Below are 19,658 nucleotides of genomic sequence, written 5' to 3'. Positions count from 1 at the left end.
AACCCAACTCAATTATATTATTCAATGCTGTCACCAGAAATGAGCAACCAAGCTTCTTAATTGGTCTAATAATTAGGCAAGATGTGGTTTGGAGACGAAACAAGGTAAAAGTTGGTAAGGCTAGTTCGGAAGATATGAAATTATAGTTAAGAAAGATAGAAAAAGCTCGTACTAACGGAGAAGGAATAGTCCTTTTAGAGGCTGGACTCAGGCATGCAACTTTTAAGGGTGTGGAAACCTCGTACTAAAGATCTTACATTGGTTGGAGAGGTAAACGAAGCATTTCTTATAAGGGTGTGGAAACTTTTCCCTAATAGATGTGTTTTAAAATTGTGGAGCTGACGGTGATACGTAATGGGCTAAAACGGACATCATCTATTAGCGGTGGGCTTGGGTAAACAAATGGTATCAGAGCCAGACACTGGACGGTATGCAAGTGAGTATGCTGGGCCCTAGGGGGTAGATTATACGATCCCACATTAGTTGGAAAGGAAACGAAACATTTCTGGTAAGAGTGTGGAAACCTTTCCTTAGTAGAGGCGTTGTAAAATCGTGAGGCTGATGACAATATGTAATGGGTCAAAGCGGACAATATCTGTTAGTGGTGGGCTTAGGTTGTTACAAGATCGGTATGCATACATACCCAACTCAACTACCAACAAAGAGTTTCTCATTCTTTTTTGTTCAATCATAAGAACTTCAAAGTTAACTATGACGATCTCGTAACTTGTGTAGCACGTTTTAAGTTAAAAAAGAGAGTTTTAAGTGAATTTTGGTCCAACCACCTGGCCTGCCTCACAGTTTTCTTTTACTTGTTGGTGGTGGTGGTGGCTCTCTATAAGTCTAAACATCACAAAAAGAAAAGGTTTGAGAAATAGTTGGTTGAGAAATTGAAAAGAGAAGACGAACTTTTGAATCAATAATTATGATATGGAAATCCCAAAAGAGTTTCTACTTTTTAATCATTCAAGGGGAACATAAAAACATGGGAGATTCTCCCTACCTTATGCCATTCTTTGTCACTAACACATGTATTTGGTGGGTGGGTCTCGGCTGCTGCTGCCTTTTCGGTCTTTCCTTCGTGTGTGGGCGCTACCGCTTACGCCTTCCCTGGGAAGATTAAATATCAAATCATCTGGGTTTGAGATCCCATATTAGTTGGGGAAGAGGCAGAAAGATTTCTTATAAGAATATGAAAACATTTCGGACCCGCATGTTATAAAATCTTGAGTGAAAACCTCAATAGACACATAAGTTTTAAAACCTTAGAGGAAGCCCGAAAGGGAAAGCTTAAAGAGGACAATAAATGTTAGCGGTGGACTTAGGCTGTTACAAATGGTATTAGAGTAGACACCTAAAGAGGACAATAAATGTTAGCGGTGGACTTAGGCTGTTACAAATGGTATTAGAGTAGACATCGGGCAGTGTACCACGAGAGGACGCTGGCCACCAATGGGAGTGGATTGTGAGGTCCCCATTGGTTGGAGAAGGGAATTATTTTTTTTTGTAAAGGTGTAGAAGCCTCTCTCTACTATTATAAAACCTTAAAAGAGAAGCCAAAAGAAAAAGTCCAAAAACCTTAAAAGAGAAGTCCAAAAAGCTCAAAGAGGATAATGTCCAAAAACCTCAGAAGAGAAGTCCAAAAGTAAAAGCTCAAAGAGGATAATATCGGCTAACAGTGAGTTTGAGCTGGGGAACGAAACATTTCTTGTAAGGGTGTGAAAACCTCCCCTACATTTTAAAACTTTGAAGAAAAGCTCCGAAGAGAAAGCCCAAATAGGACACTATCAACTAGAGCTGTTACAATTCTCTTGAGCCTGGGTTAATGAGAGGTTGTTTGAGGGCTCTATAGGCCTCAAGGGAGGTTTCATAACACAGAAAGCCGAAAAAAGAGAATAATATTTGTTTGCGGTGAGCTTGAGCCGTTACAATTCTATGGAGATTAAGGGAAGGTCGTTCGAGGGCTCCATAAACCTCAAGGAAGGCTCTATGGTGTACTTTGTTCATCGACTAATCGAATATATCTTCATTGGTATGGAGCCTTTTACTCCAAGAAAAGGCCAAAATATTAAATTAAAGTTAATTCCTTGTATCATCAAAATAATTAAAGTACTTTTGAGTCCTTGTATCATCAAAATATATAGAAGCCTATGTGTATATTATTAAACTCAGATAAAATATGATTACTACAAGGGTCTCAAGATCAAGCAAATCCTCACACACAAAACAAATTTATAATCTCGTTGTGCTTATGCCTTGGACCATTATTACTACATCATGGTCCTGGGAGCCCTACGGGAAAATTGATATCTATACAAACACATAATCGGATGATTTCAGGACCGGATTCTCTAAAAGCTCCGAAAAGATCCCCAAGCGTTGATTTTGATCTCAACAACTTCCATCGCAGTCGACGTATTATTATCCTTCCTCAGAAATATGTATATATAAAATCCAACAAAAGATTGGAACCTCTGTGAATTTCCTTTGTTAATGGCTATCACACTGTATCATCGAAGGGCATTCACAAAAGCCATCAACGAGTCAACATCCCTCTTCTCAGATGGGTACTTGACTGCTTTAGACGAGTGTTTGGGGAAAAAGAGTACTGTGGGGAAGGATCCTAGCTGCAGCTCTTGTTTGGCGAACTCCTTCTGCTCACCGTCGCCTCTGAACTTCCCAACTTTCACTCCATTTCCTGCCAATTTCTCAGCCAATTCCACATATGACCCTTCCATAGCCTGTAGAAATTCATCAAACATTAGCCCTTTTAAGTAGGATTATGGATTATGGATTATGGATTATGTAAAGGCTCAAGCTACTTCTTTTTTGAGCTTTCCCTTTCGGGCTTCCCCTCAAAGTTTTTAAAACGTTGTCGGCTACGGAGAGGTTTTCACACCCTTAAGGGTATTCCGATTCTCCTCCCTAATCGATGTGGAATCTCACAATCCACCCCCTTCAGAGCCCAGCGTCCTTACTGGAACACCACCTTGTGTCTACCCCTTTCGGGGAACATACCATTTGTAACAGCCTAAGCCCATCCCTAGCGGATATTGTCCTCTTTAGGAGGAGAGGTTTAATTTCAAGGAACGTTGTCTGCTAGGGAGAAGTTTCTACACCTTTATAAAGGGTGTTTCGTTCTCCTCCCCAACCAATGTGGGATCTCGCAGATTATCAGCTGAAACGCTTTTGTGAAAAATGATTCTTACCTGACAGAATTGGCACCAAGGTGCGTAAACAACCACAAGCCAAGGCTCTTTCCTGTTCTCCAGTCTGGCCAAGTTTTCGATTCCGATTCTGTTCAGGTTCACCAAATTTTCGGAGACGAAGATGTCGTTAACTTGGGGAGTTGCATTTACGTGGAGAGCTCCATTTCCATTGCCATTGAGATGTTTAAGATTTCCTTTGTGAAGGCCGCATTCCTTGGCTTTGGAATCCTCCCACCACCATCTTCCTTCTCTTTCGTGCTGCCCAGGGAGGATAGGCCTTGTGCAGGGATCACAGCCAATTGAGACGTATCCTTGAGAATGCAGGGAGTTTACAGGTACATTCATGGTCCGCAAGAAGTTCCATATGTATTTACTATCAAAGTTGGCTACTGGGTTCCACTTAATCAGGCTCCCAATGCCACCATCCAATCCCTCAAAAATAGGATCAACTTGGACAATGGGAATCTCAGACCTAGTTCCAGGAGATTGGTCTTTTCTTTGTCCGGTGATCCATGCTCGGAGCCCCTTTAGAGCCCTCCTCAAAGGCCTCACCTTCCTTACTCGGCAGCACTCCTGGTGGCCATCCTCGTAGAATGAAAACAGCCCTTTGTTCCGAACTAAACCCTGAACTTCAACAGCATCTGGGAACATGTACTCAATGTGGATGCCATAATGTTTCTCCACTGTATCAAAGAATTTGTATGTTTCTGAATTCAGCCTCCCTGTGTCTAGGCTGAATACCCTAAATGGTCGACCAGTCAATCGAGCATATTCAATCAATGCAACATCTTCCGCACCACTGCAGTGTATAACTTTTGTTAGATGTTTTTTTTTCTAAATTTCCTATTGTCCAAGAATCAGAAACCAAATGCTTCACTAGCAAATTCTTGTCAAGGATGAAAATTATTGTCACCCTTGCATCTATAATTCAGTGGTCAGAAAGAACATCAGAAACATACTTTTAAAATATTGAAAGAAAACAATCCCGAAAGCTAATATTATTTGTTTATCATTATGAATGTTGATTATGAGTTTCAACAAAAATTATCCAATCTTTACTCAGTTGACACTTTTCTTCCACATTGCCGTTGTGTTCGATTATTCTCTACTATCTACAGTTGATCGTAGCCAAAAGCTTGAGGAAAATGATAGAAATGGGAACAGGACGCGGCAGAGAGAATATAAAGAGACTAGCGCAATCCGAAGCAATTATGACAACAGAAAATCAACAAACTCTAGTAATTCGAATCTCAATGGTACTTGAAACTTTATGGAAATGCATGAAAAAGGCAGTTTCCTTGAACGACAATGGCATATGTGATTAAAGAGGCGCCTTACAGATCACAGATTCAACAGCATTACAATTTGGAAGTTCTAAACATTAGACACATGATGTTGGATAACGAAAGCTCAAGACACAAATTAATCAAATGATAGAATAAAAACCTACCTGAACGCGATCGCAATGTCGTTGCCAAATCTCTCCAGGGCCGTGTCCATTATTTCCAGAGGAGAAGCATTTTCAAAGTCTTTGGCTAATCCATCATAGTCTACCGTCTCCACTTTCTCCTCCACCTCTACAGATCCAACCCGAAAACATCATCATTATCCACACAAGAAACATTTTAACAAAGATTTCCAGAAATGAACTCTAAATCGAGGAGATTAGGATTAATGAGAAATCAAAATTACCAGCACCAAGAGTATTCGCCGAGAGAGGGACAATCAAATCATTCCGTCTGGATTTCACGTTAAGAGGCTTCACCGAGCATCCCTTTCGTGAATAACCGACTCCAGATGATAAACCGTGCGGCCGATTCAACAGCTGAACAGAAACAATTCGTGGAGCTGCAAATCGAAATGAAATCCACAATTCAGAATTAACATGCAAACGAGAATGAAATTCTTCAAAACATCATTCAAACACAAATAAATTCTAACAAATATCTTCAACTTCGCTTCCTAATGTAAACAAGAAAACAAATTCCTGAACAATACCTTTAACCTCAAAGGAGGCGGCAAAATGCTGCAAATTAGAAGCAGAAATTGCAGAAGAAGAAGAAGAAGAAACAGCAAGCGCCATGAAGGACAAAGAATTATTGCTCTCTCTTTCGGTAAATTGTAATTCTTGTCTGCGTTTTTCTTCAACTCCGTAGGTTTAAATAAAAAGAGGTGAAAGATGAAATATGAACCTGGATGAAATACGGGAACAGTGGAATTCTCAACCTTCATCCTACGTGGCATACTCTTATTGGTGAGTCAACTCCCCAAGCTCCATCACTCCGCCACGTAGCAATCTTTAACCGAACAGAATGACATCTTACGTGGCGCTGTTTCTATTTTTCTGGGTACAGTTTCTACGTAATTTACGCCTCTAAAATATATTTAATTTTAGATTTGGTAAATAATAGTTTTGTGTAAAAATACCATTGCAAAATTGATTTTTTTTTTTTAATAAATTCCGAATTTAGTTTATGAAATATAAATTTTAAAAAATATTAAATAAATCCTTAAATTGATATAAAGTTGGATCTAATAAATTTCTAAATTTTTTAATTTCATGTCTGATAAATTATTAATTTATTCACTATTTTAAAATTTTACAAAATAAAAAATTTATAATTCTAGGGAAAAATTAAATTTTATATTTAATAAATCGATTAATTCATAAAATATTTAAATAGACACGAGTTCACCACAAAGGAAAGTGTCACTATTGAGACGTTCGAATCTACCCAAAAAAAACTAAATTACAAAATATACCGACTAAATTCGTAACATCTCAAGCCCATCGCTAGCAAATATTGTCCACTTTGACTCGTTGTTACAGCAAATATTGTTCGCTTTGGCTTGTCGTTACAACAAATATTGTCAGCTTTGGCCCGTCGTTACAGCAAATATTGTCCACTTTGGCCCGTCGTTACAGTAAATATTGTCCACTTTGGCCTGTCGTTACAGTAAATATTGTCAGCTTTGGCCCGTCGGTACAGAAAATATTGTCCGCTTTGGCTTGTCGTTCCAGCAAATATTATTAGCTTTGGCCCGTCATTACAATAAATATTGTCCGTTTTGGCCCGTCGTTAGAGCAAATATTGTCAGCTTTGGCCCATCGTTACAGCAAATATTGTCCGTTTTGGCCCATTGTTACAGCAAATATTGTCAGCTTTGGCCCATCGTTACAGCAGAAGTTTCTACACTCTTATTAAGAATGTTTCGTTCCCCTCTTCGATCGATGTGAAATCTCACCAAAAGCCAGAAAGAACAAACTCTACTTAATTTATTCCATACTAAAAGCCACAAAGAAGGGAGTCTTATGTAAGACAAATCCTACAATAAACAAACACAAGTTGAGACCTATAAATTAGTAAAGCAGATCTGGATTGATTTGTTGATATTGTTCATATATTGTGGTCCAATCAAATATTTAAACTTTAGGATTATCACCTTTTTCATGATCAATACAATTGGTGACACAAGTTCAGACCAAATGGCAGAGGCTCAACCAGTGGCTGTTGCTCCTGATGCAGATGAGCAGTTGTTGGAATGGCCCATGAAAGATGATCGCCGCTTTCTTCAAGCTGTCTATCGTGTCGGTGATCTCGATCGCACGATCGAGTATGTCTTCTTTAAGCTTACTCTGAAGTTCTTTGGTCTCTCCTTCTTCATGGCAATCTATTTGTTCATCTTCAGGTTCTATACTGAATGCTTTGGGATGAAACTCCTGAGAATTAGAGATGTCCCTTAAGCGAAATGTACCAGAGCTTTCATGGGGTTTGGCCCCGAGCAATCTTCATTCGTTCTTGAGCTGAATTACAGTATGTAGCTCTAAGAATGTCTCTAAATCATGTCATGTTCTCAATATAAACCTTTAGCCAGTATTCTTCCTTGCATTTTCTCTAGAACGAGTGTGTGCGTTGTTGTGCGATGCTAACGAACCATACAGGTTATAGGGTGACTTCATATGATATTGGTGCTGGCTTTGGACACTTTGCCATTGCTACTCAAGATGTGGGTCTTTTCATGGTTTTGGCTCTCTTTTTTTCCTGCAAATTGAAGTTAAGAACATTAACATGAACTTTTTGTTGCTTTTCAAGGTCTACAAAATGGTTGAAAATGTCAAGAGTCAAGGGAGCTGGAGCTGTCGTTAGAGAGCCTTTTGAGGTGAAAGGCTTCTCTATTGTGCTGGCCTTTGTGAAAGATCCTGATGGTTACATCTTTGAGCTCATTCAAAGAGGTCCTACTCCTCAGCCACTTTGTCAAGTAATGCTTCGTGTTGGGGATTTAGAACGCTCAATCAACTTCTATGAGAAGGTAAAAGAGTATTGAAAAATCTCTGTATCCTGCTGCATTACAGATGGCAAATTTTGCGGTTTTAAATCGACCCTGTTGGAAGTTCGTGAACTTTTAAAAATGAAGAGGGTGAGATCCCTTATCGGGTTAAAGGTGTGGAAGCGTCTCCCTAGAAGCTGCGTTTTAAAAACCTTGAGGGGAAAAGTTCAAAGAGGACATTATCTACTAGCGGTGAGCTTAGGGCCGTTACAAATGGTATCAGAGCCAGATACTAGACGATGTGCCAACGAGGAGGCTGAGTCCCAAAGGGAGTGGACATGAGGTGGTGTGCCAACAAGGACACTGGGCCCCGAAAAGAGTGGATCTTGAGACTTCATATAGGTTGGAGAGGAGAACGAAATATTCCAGACGCATTCTAAAAACCTTGAGGGAAAGTCCAAAAAGGACAATATCTGCTAGCAGTGGGCTTAAGCCGTTACAAGTGGCATCAGAGCCAAACACCGGGTGATGTGGTAGCGAGGAGGTTGAGCCCTGAAGAAGAGTGTGTAACATCCCAGATCCACCGCTAGCAGATATTGTCCTCTTTGGGCTTCCTCTTTCGGGCTTCCCCTCAAGGCTTTAAAATGCGTCTGCTAGGAGAAGGTTTCCACACCCTTATAAATGGTGGTTTGTTCTCCTCCCCAACCAATGTAGGACATCACATAGTGGACACGAGGTGGTGTGCCAGCAAGGACTCTGGACCCCCAAGGGGAATGGATTGGGGAGTCCCACATCGATTAGAGAAGGGAACGAGTGCCAGCGAGGACGCTGGGCCCTGAAGGGAGGTGGATTGTGAGATCCCACATCGGTTTGGGAGAAGAAGGAAACACTCTTTATAAGGTGTGGAAACCTCTCCCTAGCAGACAACGTTTTAAATACCTTGAAGGAAAGCCCGAAAAAAAAGAAACCTAAAGAGAACAATATCTACTAGTCGTGGGCTTAGGCCGTACCAAATTCACCCACACAGACATTTTCTGAAGAGCTACAAGAACTTCTAATCCTGAATTTGAATTCATGTCATTACAGGCACTGGGAATGAGAGTTCTTACCAGAATTGAGAATTTAGAACACAAGGTAACTTCCTTTTCACTTTTACATAAAATCCATCCATCATCAGAAGTGAAAGCTAATGAAATGCTATACTTTTCAATGCACAAACAATCAACTCTGCAGTACTCCATAGCCATGATGGGGTATGCAGATGAGTTAGAGACCACCGTTCTTGAGCTGACTTACAACCATGGCGTGACACAACATTCAAAGGGAAATGGATATTCCCAGGTCAAAACTTCTATCAATGATTAACTGATCCTTTCAAGTTAGAGCAGCTGTTCTTGATTAAATGGTTTCAGGTAGCTATTGGGACTGATAATGTAAACAAGAGCGATCTGATCATACAAGAACTTGGAGGAAAGATAACCCAACAACCCAGTTTGGATCCTCAATTCAAAGCCAAGATTACAACGTTTCCGGATCCTGATGGGCGGCAGATTGTGAGTTTTCTTTGCTCAAGATCTTCAAATTTACATTGAATTTGTTTATCAGACCATGATCTTCATTTCTAGGTTCTTGTTGATAATGAAGATTATCTAAAGGAATTGCAGTGAAGGGTATTGATAGTGTAAGGCTAGGCAATAAGAGCTTAAAGGGTTTCATCAAATCTCTATACGGAGCGCTATGAAATTGTGTGTGTGTGTATTGTAATAAGAAGAATGTTTGAGTGGTGTACCTGAAATGAAACTCGACTATGGCGCCGTCTGTATGAGAAGGTAAAGCATCGGTTGTAGCGAGGGGCCCTGCAATGAATTCTAGCAATCAATCTTATACTCGGTGGTTCAAAAATCAATTTCAGAGGATCGTTTGTTGGGATTGTGTGTCGTTGTGCAATAAATCTCACGAAAAATTCGAAAATTTGGGTTAAGAGTTTTTTTTAGCTCAACAATATTAATTGTGATATGTATAATGTCTTAACGATACGATGTGTAGGGAGGGGAGACGTTATATCTTCATCTTTGTTGTGCATTTGGACAAAGCTCTCGAGAGAAATGGAATTGGAATATCTTCCTGTGAGATCCTGCATCCGTTGGAGAGGGGAGGGAAGCGAAGCATTGGTGTGAAAACCTCTCTCTAGTAGAAGTGTTTTAAAACTTCTATGGTGGGTTTAGGGCGTTATAAATGATATTAGAGCTAAGCATCAAGCGGTGTACCAACAAGGACATTGGACCCCAAATGAGGTAGAATGAAGTAATATCAAAGCTGGGCACCAAGCTATGTGCTAGCAAGGACATTGGGATCTGAAGGGGTGAACTGTGAGATCCCAACATCACCTAACAGGGGATCTGAAGGGATCCCAACATCACCTAACAGGGGATCTGAAGGGATCCCAACATCACCTAACAGGGGATCTGAAGGGGTGAACTGTGAGATCCCAACATCACCTAACAGCCGCGTTTTAAAACCGTGAGACTGACGCAACGAACAATATCGAATTTAGGTTATTACACTCCCTCTGATCAAAACTAAACCTCGAATGGATTTGGAAACTATGAAAAAGTATTCCAAGCATTTCTATAAGATTTCAATTAGAGGGATTTTCTTTTTAATGATTGATTAGGCCTTAAACTAGAGATTCAGTGTTTATTTAAACAAGTACACATGCCAAAGAGAGACCTAATAAGATACCCCCTGCTCTTTCTCGTGAATTATCCTTAACTGAACATTAAAGCGAGGCAAACGTGGAAATTAATAGCCAGAAACATCTGATGCTTACATGAAATAGACATTAGAATAGGGGAATGGAAACCATGGATTCTCACCACACAAACACCCACATTTCTTTTCACAGTTTGGGCGGGGAAGAACACCATGAAATCCAGAGCCCAACACTTAATGAAGTTCTTAATGAGCAACAGGTACTAACACTACTAGTGCCAGTGGAAAGATAGGCCTAAGGTAATCGGAAATAGACAAGAAGCTGAGATAGCTGACATGGGGAAGCAAGCAAGGAGAATTTACAGCTTTTTAAGTTTCATTTACAGACGAAGTGTGATTTGAAGTCATCAGAATCCAAAGGTGTTCTCTCCACTGTAAGTCATGTAAAGAAAACCATCTTCATCCTTGTTATCTTCATAGATTGATGACATCAAAGCAGCTGTGACAATACATATATTAGGCAAACACAAACGCAATTCTTCATGCTTCACTATGTGAAATGTACATATTAAAAGAACAAGAAATTCAACTAACCAGTTGGAGGTAGTGTGTTTTGGATAAAGATGAAAATAGCCTTCTCGGAACTAAGCTTAATCCTTTTCCGGACAACATAAACAAACTGCCCAACCGTGAGGTCAGCTGGGACAAGGTACCTGAAATCATGAAAAGGGTACAAATATTAGTACATACAAACTGCCCATCTGATTGCATACAATCCAATGTAGTACGAGAATTAAACTCCTTTCAAATATGGCCTCCATTATTGGCCAACAGTGCTAGGTATTGTTGCCATCGTGTATGTTCTTCCTATCAGGACTAGATTAAAAAGAAACCACAGCATAATATCTGACAATCGGACTTCAGCATCGACCGTTTGGATTCGTAAATTTTATGGAGATTACAGAATAAGCCAGCACCTAATCATAGAAACCAAGTTCTGGAGTTGTAACACAATGAAATGTCTCCCCTCAGCTGATTTCGATTAAGAAGTCCAATTTTAACTGGTTTATACATGATCAAGTCGTTATGGAACTTACTTCTTCTTATCAATGTCAGGAATGTCACTCCTTTCAGCTTTCTCCACAATCACCTGCATTTGAATCATATTAACAGAGAAAAATTGGAGTGCACTAGGTGATAAACACTGATATGAAAGTTTAATATTCTTACGGGAATTCTATCCGGATATTTCTCCCTGATGCGAGCAGCTTCTGCTTGTCTCCTTTCTATAACATTGGAGGAATAGTTTAAAACAAAGTAAAGACCATGCAAGAATATCAAAAGGAGGCTGAGAGAAAGGGCAGAAATCAATTGACTGGTTTTCAATTAATCCAGGAGACCAAATGCACACGGGAACATGTTTTCACCAGAAAAAAACCCTCTCACATCAAGGTTCCAGCGAAAAGAGACGAAATGAACTTAAAATTGCCCCCAATTACACAGTTCAAAGAAGCTCATTCGCAATCATAAGAACAGACCCTAATTAATACCCGACGTGAGTGGCACTAATCACAAAAAACGAATAAAACATCAAAGATTAACCACCCAAAAAGTTAAATTAGAATATCAGAAGGCCAGTTAAGTATAAAAAGTACGCGAAAACTGACACGATTCGTCACATAAATTAAATAAACAATAAAGTTCAAGAAATGATCAAAATGGTCAAAATTGTGAAAAGAAAAACCTAGAGGATGTTCGAGCTTGAACGAGCTTTTAGCCATGGGGAATCTCAAACGATATCTGCGAATTCAAGCATCAGATCATTACAACAGCACAAAATCCAGGCCCAGAAGTTCAATGGAAACAGAATCGAAAACAACAACTGAAAAAACAAAAGAAATTACGAATACATAAGAACAGCAGTTCTGAAAAAAACCAAGGAAAAATCGATGAAGTTAGTGCCTACAATACCAATTGGCAGAGCTAATTAAACGAAAATGACCAAAGAGACAGGAAGATCAAGCTGTGAGAGGTCGATCGTAAAATAAAGGCCGAACACTTGGAGACGACGAAACGTACCAGAGTTTTCTTCTCGATTCCCCCACGTTAACCCAACACACCCTCTTATCACAGATCAAATTACTTGTATACCAAGCTATGCCAGTTAACCGGGCCCGTCTAAATCGGTACTAGGCCCACTCTTTTCAGACCCAATTATAAAGCCCAAATTCTTAACCCAGGCCCAACACTATATAAAGTAGCCGGCCCAAAAACAACTAAACCTACAATTAAAGGAAGATGACAAACGACATTATGTTAAGCAAAGCCCATTACAGGCCCAAAAGAAGCCCCACATGACCACTTCTTCCAAATTAGTACAAAAAAGAATTGGGGTGAGAGAGGCTCGAACTCTCGACCTCAGGATAACTCGAAGCTATGAGACCTACGCGCTAGCCAACTGCGCCACCACCCCTTGATGCCTGCTCCTTTGGATACTAATTTATATATTATTTATAATATTTATTGTTAAAAAAACAAAGAAAATAAATTAAAAAAACATTAATTTTACTTCTTTTCAATTTTGTCTTAAAACTCACTAATTTAACAAAAATTTAATTCTCGCACAAAATTAAGCTTGATTAATTCGACATTAAATTTTTTTTTCATAACTTATAAATTTCTAAATAATTTTTTTTTTATATTTTCTCATAAATTTTAAGACTTTTTCCGAGAGCAAACAATTTTAGGGTTTAGGGTAAAGTTAATCTAGTTTAAGAGCATGAAAATACAGCATCGTCCGAGTCCCACTAAATAGTTTTTCCATGAAATAGTTCGTTTAATACCGCAGCAAACGGACCCTAACATTAGAATTCAAGCAAGAAACACTTTCACACTCTCAAGTAGTAAGCGGTTGAGCGGGATGAGTCGCCTTGTTTTTCAAAAGAGGTCGAGGAACAGGTTCTCCTGAGTCTCTCCCAAGGGGTGAGTCTTAATTCGAAATCGAGAAAGAACCCCTTTTCTGATTTTTAAGAATGTACAAATTCACAATATGAATTCAAGCAAAAAGCACTTTCACGCTCTTAAGTGGTAAACATTTGAGCGGGATGAGTCATCTTGTTTTTCAAAAGAGATCGGAGACAGGTTCCTCTGAGCCTCTCCCAAAAGGGTGAGTCTCAATTCGAGATCGAGAGAGATACTTACGAATGTATAAATTCGCGATATGAATCTGAATCGAGTAACATTTTGATTACTTACTTATTACATTACATCACAAATACGAACATGAAAGCTCTGAAGAATTCTAATATCTAACGGCTCGAACAATACATTAAGAAGTAAAAGTATATCTCTTCCCTACAGATGAATCTAAACCTATATCATATCAATTTCAACATGATTCAAAAGCTTGAACTCCACAAAGATGTCTCATTTTCAGCACACTTTTGGTGAACTTCACTCATCCTTTCCACTGAGTTGCATATCCCACTGCATCTCCAATCAAATGAAGCCACACAAACTTCACCTCCCAAAGCTTTTCTCTCACAATCTACACAAACAAAACCACCATTACTTGCTAAATCTGCCTGTTTGATTTGAAAAAAAAAAACGCTCATTTAACGTAACAGGCCAAAACAGACAATATCTGCCAGCTGTGGGCTTCGGCTGTTACACCAACCAATGTGGGATCTCACAATCCACCTCTCTTGGGGACCCAAAGTCCTCGCTAGCACACCGCCCCGTGACTGGCTCTGATATCATTTGTAACAGCCCAATCCCACTGCTAGCAGATATTGTCCGCTTTGGCCCATATGTATCGTCGTCAGCCTCACGATTTTAAAACACGTCTACTATAGAGAGGGTCTAGCCCTACTCTAACCATTTATAACAATCTAAGTCTACCACTAGCAGATATTGTCCTCTTTGGGCTTTCCCTCAAGGTTTTAAAACGCGTCTACTAAGGAGAGGTTTCCACACTTTTATAAGGAATGTTTTCCCTATCCAACTGATGTGGGATCTCACATGAATAGAGCTTAACAACTTACCGGGTGGGGTGCTACAACATAGCTTCTTGTCATCCACTTGCTCCACATCTAAACCAACAAACCAAGATCCTAATGAAACATCTTCATTGGCATACTTGTGCAGCACATCCCTGAAAGAATGAATCAGTTCGAGTCGTTTAATCACGAGCGAAGCTACTTCGAAACGATTTTATAAGAACTTAACTGGTTTTGTAAGATGTAAGTAGCTAAATCTTTCGAGATTCCGTATAACTGTCCCGTAGCATGACGGAAATATTTATTCCCCTCGTCACCGAATCTCAAATACTCCGGTTCGTGATACTTTACTCCCCTGTATCAAAACAGCAGATCAAATGGTAAGAATGTTTGTTTTCATATCTTAAACGAACAAGTTACTCTTACTTCTTGGAGAGGACGGGTCCGGACTTCATACAACCAATGTAAACCCGAGGTTTATTCCGATGTCGAACCAAGGTCGTTCCGAGCGCAGCTGTGGTAGATGAAAGGATATAAGCTTAAATATTTGAAGAAACATGAGAACTTCTTAATGATAACTCACCTAAGTTCACATGAATGTCGTCGTCGACTTTGACGTAAAACTCGGCATCCCACAACGAAACAGCTGTAGCAAAGTAAGTCTTCGTCTTGGCCGATAACTCGAGGTAACCCTCAACATGATTCTGCTTATAAGACATGAACAAACATGAGCAAAGTTCACCAAGTATCATAAGAACTAAAGTGTGACAACTTAAGCCTACTGCTGGCAGATATTGTACTCTTTGGGCTTTTCATTTCGGGCTTCCCCCTCAAAGTTTTTAAAATGCGCCTGTTAGGGAGAGGTTTCCACACCCCTTATAAGGAATGTTTTGTTCTCCTCTCCAACTGATGTGAGATCTCACAATCCACCCCTTGGGAGACCAGTGTCTTTGTTGGCACACCACCCAGTGGAGACTTCCCACAATCCACCCCCTTGGGAGCCCAGTGTCCTCGCTGGCACACAGCCCAGTGTCTCCCTCCAACCGATCTGGGATCTCACAATCCACCCTCTTGGGAGCCCAGTGTCCTCGCTAGCACACCGCCTAGTGTCTACATTGGGATCTCACAATCTACCCCCTTAGGAGACCGGTGTCCTCGTTGGCACACCACCTAATGTCTCCTCTCCAACCAATGTGGGATCTCACAATCCACCCCCTTGGGAGCCCAGTATCCTTGCTGGCACACCGCCCAGTGTCTCCCTCCAACCGATATGGGATCTCACAATCCACCCACTTGGGAGCCCAGTGTCCTCGCTAGCACACCGCCCAGTGTCTAGCTCTTATACCATTTGTAATAGCTCAAGCCCACCGTTAACCGATATTGTTCTCTTCAGGCTTTTCATTTCGAGTTTCCCCTCAAGGCTTTTAAAACGCGTCTATTAGGGAGAGATTTTCACACTTTTATAAGGAATGTTTCGTTCCCCTCTCCAACCAATATAGGATCTCACGTAAAGAAAACATGGCTTGAAACAAGAACAATAGTAGCAATAGTAGCAATGTTGATGGCTTGATGGTATTACCAGCCTAAGGAAGTCTCCATGTTCACGCTCCTCATCATCAAGCATCTTGTTGAGTATACTACCAGGATTTGCGCTATCAACCAACATAAAGTAATAGTTGATATCAATTCAGTATAGTAGTATACAACTTAACAAGAACGAACTTCGTGTTCTTCGTTTACCTTCGACCGATAACGAAACGAATGATTATGCCTTTCTCTTCCTCCAACTTCTTTCTTTTGTCACCTAATATGAACACATTATGAACATCACTACCAAATTAAGCAATCAAAGGAAGAACTCAGGACTTGTGACATAGCAGACCTTGTGGCATCCATGTTGCACGAACCGAATCGCGTCGTTTTCGGCTCATAAAAGCTGTATTAATTCCTACAACCACTAAATATTTTCTTTTCGAAGTCGAATCATTTGATGCAGATGTGTGACTAATCGTTACAGCTGCAAGTTTCTTCTCTAGATCTATGATGTTCTTAGCAAGTGTCCTGCAGGTAATGTTTTAGCAGAAAATTTGCTCTTAGAACACTCATTTTTGTGACATGTTAAGAAAGTAAATTCAATTTGATTCAAACATCAGCGTTTTACTTACTGAATACTAAGCTGAGACCTTGAAAACTCCTTTGGCCTTGCACCAAATGCCTTAGTTTTCGCCTTGATAAAGAACAAACAAGGTAGAAAAGTTCATCGCAAATCAATAACACAAATTCGGGCTTCCCCTCGAGGTTTTCAAAACGCGTCTACTAGGGAAAGGTTTCCACACCCTTATAAAGGGTGTTTTGTTCTCCTCCCCAACCGATGTGGGATCTCACAATCCACCCCCTTTAGGGCCCAACGTCCTCGCTGGCACTCGTTCCTTTCTCTAATCGACGTGGGACCCCTACCAAATCCACCCCCTTCAGAGCCCAGTGTTTTTATTGGCACACCACCTCGTGTCTACCCCTTTTGGGGAACAGCCTCCTCGCTGGCACATTATCCGGTGTCTGGCTCTGATACCATTTGTAACGGCCCAAGCCACCGCTAGTAGACATTGTCCTCTTTGGACTTTTCCTTTCGGGCTTTCCCTCAAGGTTTTTTAAAACGTGTCTGCTAGAGAAAGGTTTCCACACCCTTATAAAGGGTGTTTTGTTCTCCTCCCCAACCGTTCAAGGCCCAGCGTCCTCGCTGGCACTCGTTCCTTTCTCCAATCGATGTGAGACCCCTACCAAATCCACCCCCCTCGGAGCCCAGCGTTCTTACTGACACACCGTCTCGTGTCTACCATTTTGGGGAACAACCTCCTCACTAGCCCATTATCCGGTGTCTGGCTCTGATACCATTTGTAACGGCCCAAGCCACCACTAGCAGATATTGTCCTCTTTAGGCTTTTCCTTTTGGGCTTCTCGTTTTTAAAACGTGTCTGCTAGGGAAAGGTTTCCACACCCTTATAAAGAGTGTTTCGTTCTCCTCCCCAACCGACGTGGGATCGTGATGAAAAAACTTTAGTTTCATTAAGAAAATGAATCACTCACAAATTCTGGATCATAAGACTCAGATTTTAACTCCATTCTTTGATGGGAGATTGTAGACTTCAGTGCAACACCATTAGCCATGGGTACTATCCACATCCTTACAAAGTTAAGTACGAACGAACGAATCGAACGCAATCTCGATCGAGTTAGAATCAAATACAAAACGATATTCTTAACAAAAGCAGATCAATAGGGTGTAAAAACCAGTTCATCAAGCAGATGAAGCAATCACCTGTTTGTACAAAGCATGGCAGCAGAAAAGCACGTAAAACAAAGGAAAAAGGTCCACTTCTTAAATAACACATATCTTGAAGCAAAATCCAAGCCAGTTCCTCCAACTTTGTTCTTCATAGACATTTTTGGTTGCCTTCTTCACCTAAATTTGCTCTTAGCAGTAACGTAACGACGAGGAGAACAACGTCGAAAGGGTCGGACCTGGGCTGCTTAAGAACAAGCAAATGAAATTCTTGATATCTAAATGGCTATGGCTTAGAGCTGAAAGTGAAAATCTAAATTCACTTTCAGCTCAAAGGATTAGCTTATGTCTGAGAGCTAGAACATGGAGCATTTTAATAAGTTTTAATTAGTAGAACTGAATACCATTAATTTTTTAAACTTTGAACCGTTTTAAAATAAATGCAAATAAAAACTGTCCGTTGTAGAACAGTCTTCCTTTACCTCGCTGAAAATGGCTGTTCTTGAATCCACGAATACTACAAATCTCCAAGCTCAGCTCTTACAGAACTTTTCCAGACCAAGCAACCTTAATCCCCTCGAAAGAGTCCACCAACAGAGGGGACAAAGAAAATGGAGTAAAAGTTGCTGGTTTATGCTTTCTAAATCCAAACCCACCAAGAAAGCTACTAAATTTAACTAAAGTTATTAGATATTGTCTTTGTTACGTATCGTTATTGGTCTCATACGGTTTACTCCAACACTAAGGGCCGTGGATACTGGTCCTTCGCCCACAGCCCATGACTCAACTTCTTACTTGGAATGGATAGGTAAAAGAATACATGAGATTCCATATTGGTGAGAGAAGGGAATGAAGTATTTTTTATTAGGGTGTGAAGATCTCTTTCTAGCAGACATGTTTTAAAAACCTTAAGGAAAAGTTCGAAAGGAAAAGCCGAAGAAAGACAATATCTACTAGTGGTGGACTTGGCTGTTACAGATGACTCCAGCAACCCTAACCAATGTGCTGAGCCAACCATTTTGTTGTTGTTTCAAGCGGTGTGCCAACGAGAATGCTGACTCATAAGGGGTAGATTGTGAGATCTCACATCGACTTTATAAGAGTGAAAACCTCTCCCTAACAAATACATTTTAAAAGCCAACCACTTTGTTTTAGAGAAGCCTGAGAGGGAAAGACCCAGAAAGACAATATCTACTAGCGGTGGGCTTGGGCGGTTACAGAATAACTCCATCTACCCTAACCAATGGGCTGAGCCAACCACTTTGTTGTTGTTTCAAGCGTGCCAACGAGGATGCTGACCCATGAGCGGTTGGATTGTAAGATCCCACATTGGCTTATTAAGAGTGTGAAAACCTCTCCTTAACAAATGCATTTTAAAATCGTGAGTCTTACAGATTTATGTAATGAGTCAAAGCAGACCTTAGGAGCGGCGTAAGATGTTACATTAAAAACAGCAAAGATTTGGTTGGATTTGGATTCCGTTTTCCAGATTCTTTGAGGTGTAGACGACAATGACAAGAGCAACACAGTAGCACATTTTCCCCAAGGCTTTGATCTATCACAATGAGTGTTCTTTCAGCATCATATCTGAATCCATGTGGATGCAATATCAAAAATCTAGTGAAGATGAACCTTCCTTTTAAGGCTTTGCATCAAAACACAGAATAAAGAGACAGACAGATAGAATATAGAAATAAGATATGGCTCGGCCCCGCTACTAGATATTGTCTTGGCTTCCTCTCTTGGACTTCTACTCAAAAGTTTTAAAACGCGTTTGTCGGTAAAGATTTCCACCCCTTACAAAAAATGTTTTGTTCTACTCCCCAACCGATGTGATATCTCACAATCCACTCCCTTCGAAGCTCTCAGCCTCATCGCTGACACTCGTTCCCTTCTCCAATCGATGTGGGACTTCCCAATCCACTCCCTTTTGGGGTACAACGTTGCTGGCACACCGCTACCAATATTATTGTGCACGAAACATAAATCTGTCGAGTGGAAGAGGAGCAGGATGATTGTTCTTCTTTATTGTGGAACTGTTAAAGGAGGTGATATTTGATTTGATGGGTTTGATGCCGCTGTCATATCTCACAGATACTCATTTCCCACAACCTTATAGACAAAGGTAAACAGCTTTTAGCCTTTTACGACCAAACATTGAACACTACTGCTGTTTTTAGAGCTGGTGAT

General features: G+C 40.4%; 3 protein-coding genes, 1 non-coding gene and 1 pseudogene across 12 annotated transcripts; 1 reads left to right on the top strand and 4 right to left on the bottom strand.

Moving 5' to 3' along the window:
- Positions 1-2,139: 2,139 nt before the first annotated feature.
- Positions 2,140-5,374, bottom strand: LOC111802499 (5'-adenylylsulfate reductase 3, chloroplastic). Its single transcript, XM_023686894.2, has 5 exons — positions 5,208-5,374; positions 4,902-5,057; positions 4,660-4,786; positions 3,210-4,008; positions 2,140-2,741 (listed from the first exon to the last, which is right to left on the bottom strand). Exons 1-5 carry the CDS (start codon positions 5,290-5,292, stop codon positions 2,511-2,513), a joined length of 1,398 nt encoding a protein of 465 aa, XP_023542662.2. The 5' UTR covers positions 5,293-5,374; the 3' UTR covers positions 2,140-2,510.
- Positions 5,375-6,660: 1,286 nt separating this feature from the next.
- LOC147791332 (lactoylglutathione lyase GLX1-like) lies at positions 6,661-9,274 on the top strand (annotated as a pseudogene). Its single transcript, XR_015422464.1, has 8 exons — positions 6,661-6,824; positions 6,900-7,024; positions 7,153-7,217; positions 7,304-7,520; positions 8,565-8,612; positions 8,712-8,819; positions 8,891-9,031; positions 9,104-9,274. The product of XR_015422464.1 is annotated as a lactoylglutathione lyase GLX1-like (transcript).
- Positions 9,275-10,251: 977 nt separating this feature from the next.
- Positions 10,252-12,323, bottom strand: LOC111802602 (autophagy-related protein 8C). Of its 8 annotated transcripts, none has more exons than XM_023687032.2 (6): positions 12,270-12,323; positions 11,935-11,990; positions 11,421-11,476; positions 11,288-11,340; positions 10,785-10,903; positions 10,252-10,689 (listed from the first exon to the last, which is right to left on the bottom strand). In XM_023687032.2, exons 2-6 carry the CDS (start codon positions 11,969-11,971, stop codon positions 10,598-10,600), a joined length of 357 nt encoding a protein of 118 aa, XP_023542800.1. In that variant the 5' UTR covers positions 11,972-11,990; positions 12,270-12,323; the 3' UTR covers positions 10,252-10,597. The 8 variants fall into 8 exon arrangements, with proteins under 8 accessions (XP_023542800.1, XP_023542802.1, XP_023542803.1 ...); XM_023687034.2 differs by having other exon boundaries at positions 12,157-12,298; XM_023687035.2 differs by having other exon boundaries at positions 12,162-12,296.
- A 256-nt stretch (positions 12,324-12,579) lies between these two features.
- On the bottom strand, positions 12,580-12,663 carry TRNAM-CAU (transfer RNA methionine (anticodon CAU)). The gene is given in 2 exon segments: positions 12,580-12,615; positions 12,626-12,663. It is a non-coding gene; the product is annotated as a tRNA-Met (tRNA).
- A 780-nt stretch (positions 12,664-13,443) lies between these two features.
- LOC111802523 (putative beta-1,3-galactosyltransferase 2) lies at positions 13,444-18,159 on the bottom strand. The gene is made up of 12 exons (XM_023686927.2): positions 17,951-18,159; positions 17,505-17,712; positions 17,273-17,369; positions 16,354-16,415; positions 16,071-16,249; positions 15,929-15,992; positions 15,768-15,840; positions 14,772-14,892; positions 14,615-14,702; positions 14,418-14,543; positions 14,234-14,343; positions 13,444-13,737 (listed from the first exon to the last, which is right to left on the bottom strand). The coding sequence occupies exons 2-12, from the start codon at positions 17,627-17,629 to the stop codon at positions 13,589-13,591; spliced, it is 1,194 nt and encodes a 397-aa protein (XP_023542695.2). The 5' UTR covers positions 17,630-17,712; positions 17,951-18,159; the 3' UTR covers positions 13,444-13,588.
- Positions 18,160-19,658: the final 1,499 nt, after the last annotated feature.

Source organism: Cucurbita pepo, chromosome 9, assembly GCF_057944985.1.
Source record: "Cucurbita pepo subsp. pepo isolate OVF chromosome 9, ASM5794498v1, whole genome shotgun sequence".
Taxonomy (NCBI): domain Eukaryota; kingdom Viridiplantae; phylum Streptophyta; class Magnoliopsida; order Cucurbitales; family Cucurbitaceae; genus Cucurbita; species Cucurbita pepo.
Note: the sequence above shows the minus strand (reverse complement) of the source record. Positions and strands in the feature narration are given on the sequence as shown.

What these genes read in the sequence shown, in the direction of transcription:
- LOC111802499 (XM_023686894.2), bottom strand. Translation starts at nt 5,292, where the DNA reads ATGGCGCTTGCTGTTTCTTCTTCTTCTTCTTCTGCAATTTCTGCTTCT. An exon ending in GACATTGCGATCGCGTTCAG is followed by an intron (nt 4,009 to 4,659) that starts GTAGGTTTTTAT and finishes TATACACTGCAG; the next exon opens with TGGTGCGGAAGATGTTGCAT. An exon ending in CTTGGTGCCAATTCTGTCAG is followed by an intron (nt 2,742 to 3,209) that starts GTAAGAATCATT and finishes GAATTTCTACAG; the next exon opens with GCTATGGAAGGGTCATATGT.
- LOC111802523 (XM_023686927.2), bottom strand. Translation starts at nt 17,629, where the DNA reads ATGTCTATGAAGAACAAAGTTGGAGGAACTGGCTTGGATTTTGCTTCA. An exon ending in AGTCTTATGATCCAGAATTT is followed by an intron (nt 16,416 to 17,272) that starts GTGAGTGATTCA and finishes TTCTTTATCAAG; the next exon opens with GCGAAAACTAAGGCATTTGG. An exon ending in CGACATTCATGTGAACTTAG is followed by an intron (nt 14,703 to 14,771) that starts GTGAGTTATCAT and finishes CATCTACCACAG; the next exon opens with CTGCGCTCGGAACGACCTTG.
- LOC111802602 (XM_023687032.2), bottom strand. Translation starts at nt 11,971, where the DNA reads ATGGCTAAAAGCTCGTTCAAGCTCGAACATCCTCTAG. An exon ending in AATATCCGGATAGAATTCCC is followed by an intron (nt 11,341 to 11,420) that starts GTAAGAATATTA and finishes ATTCAAATGCAG; the next exon opens with GTGATTGTGGAGAAAGCTGA. An exon ending in AAACACACTACCTCCAACTG is followed by an intron (nt 10,690 to 10,784) that starts GTTAGTTGAATT and finishes GTATTGTCACAG; the next exon opens with CTGCTTTGATGTCATCAATC.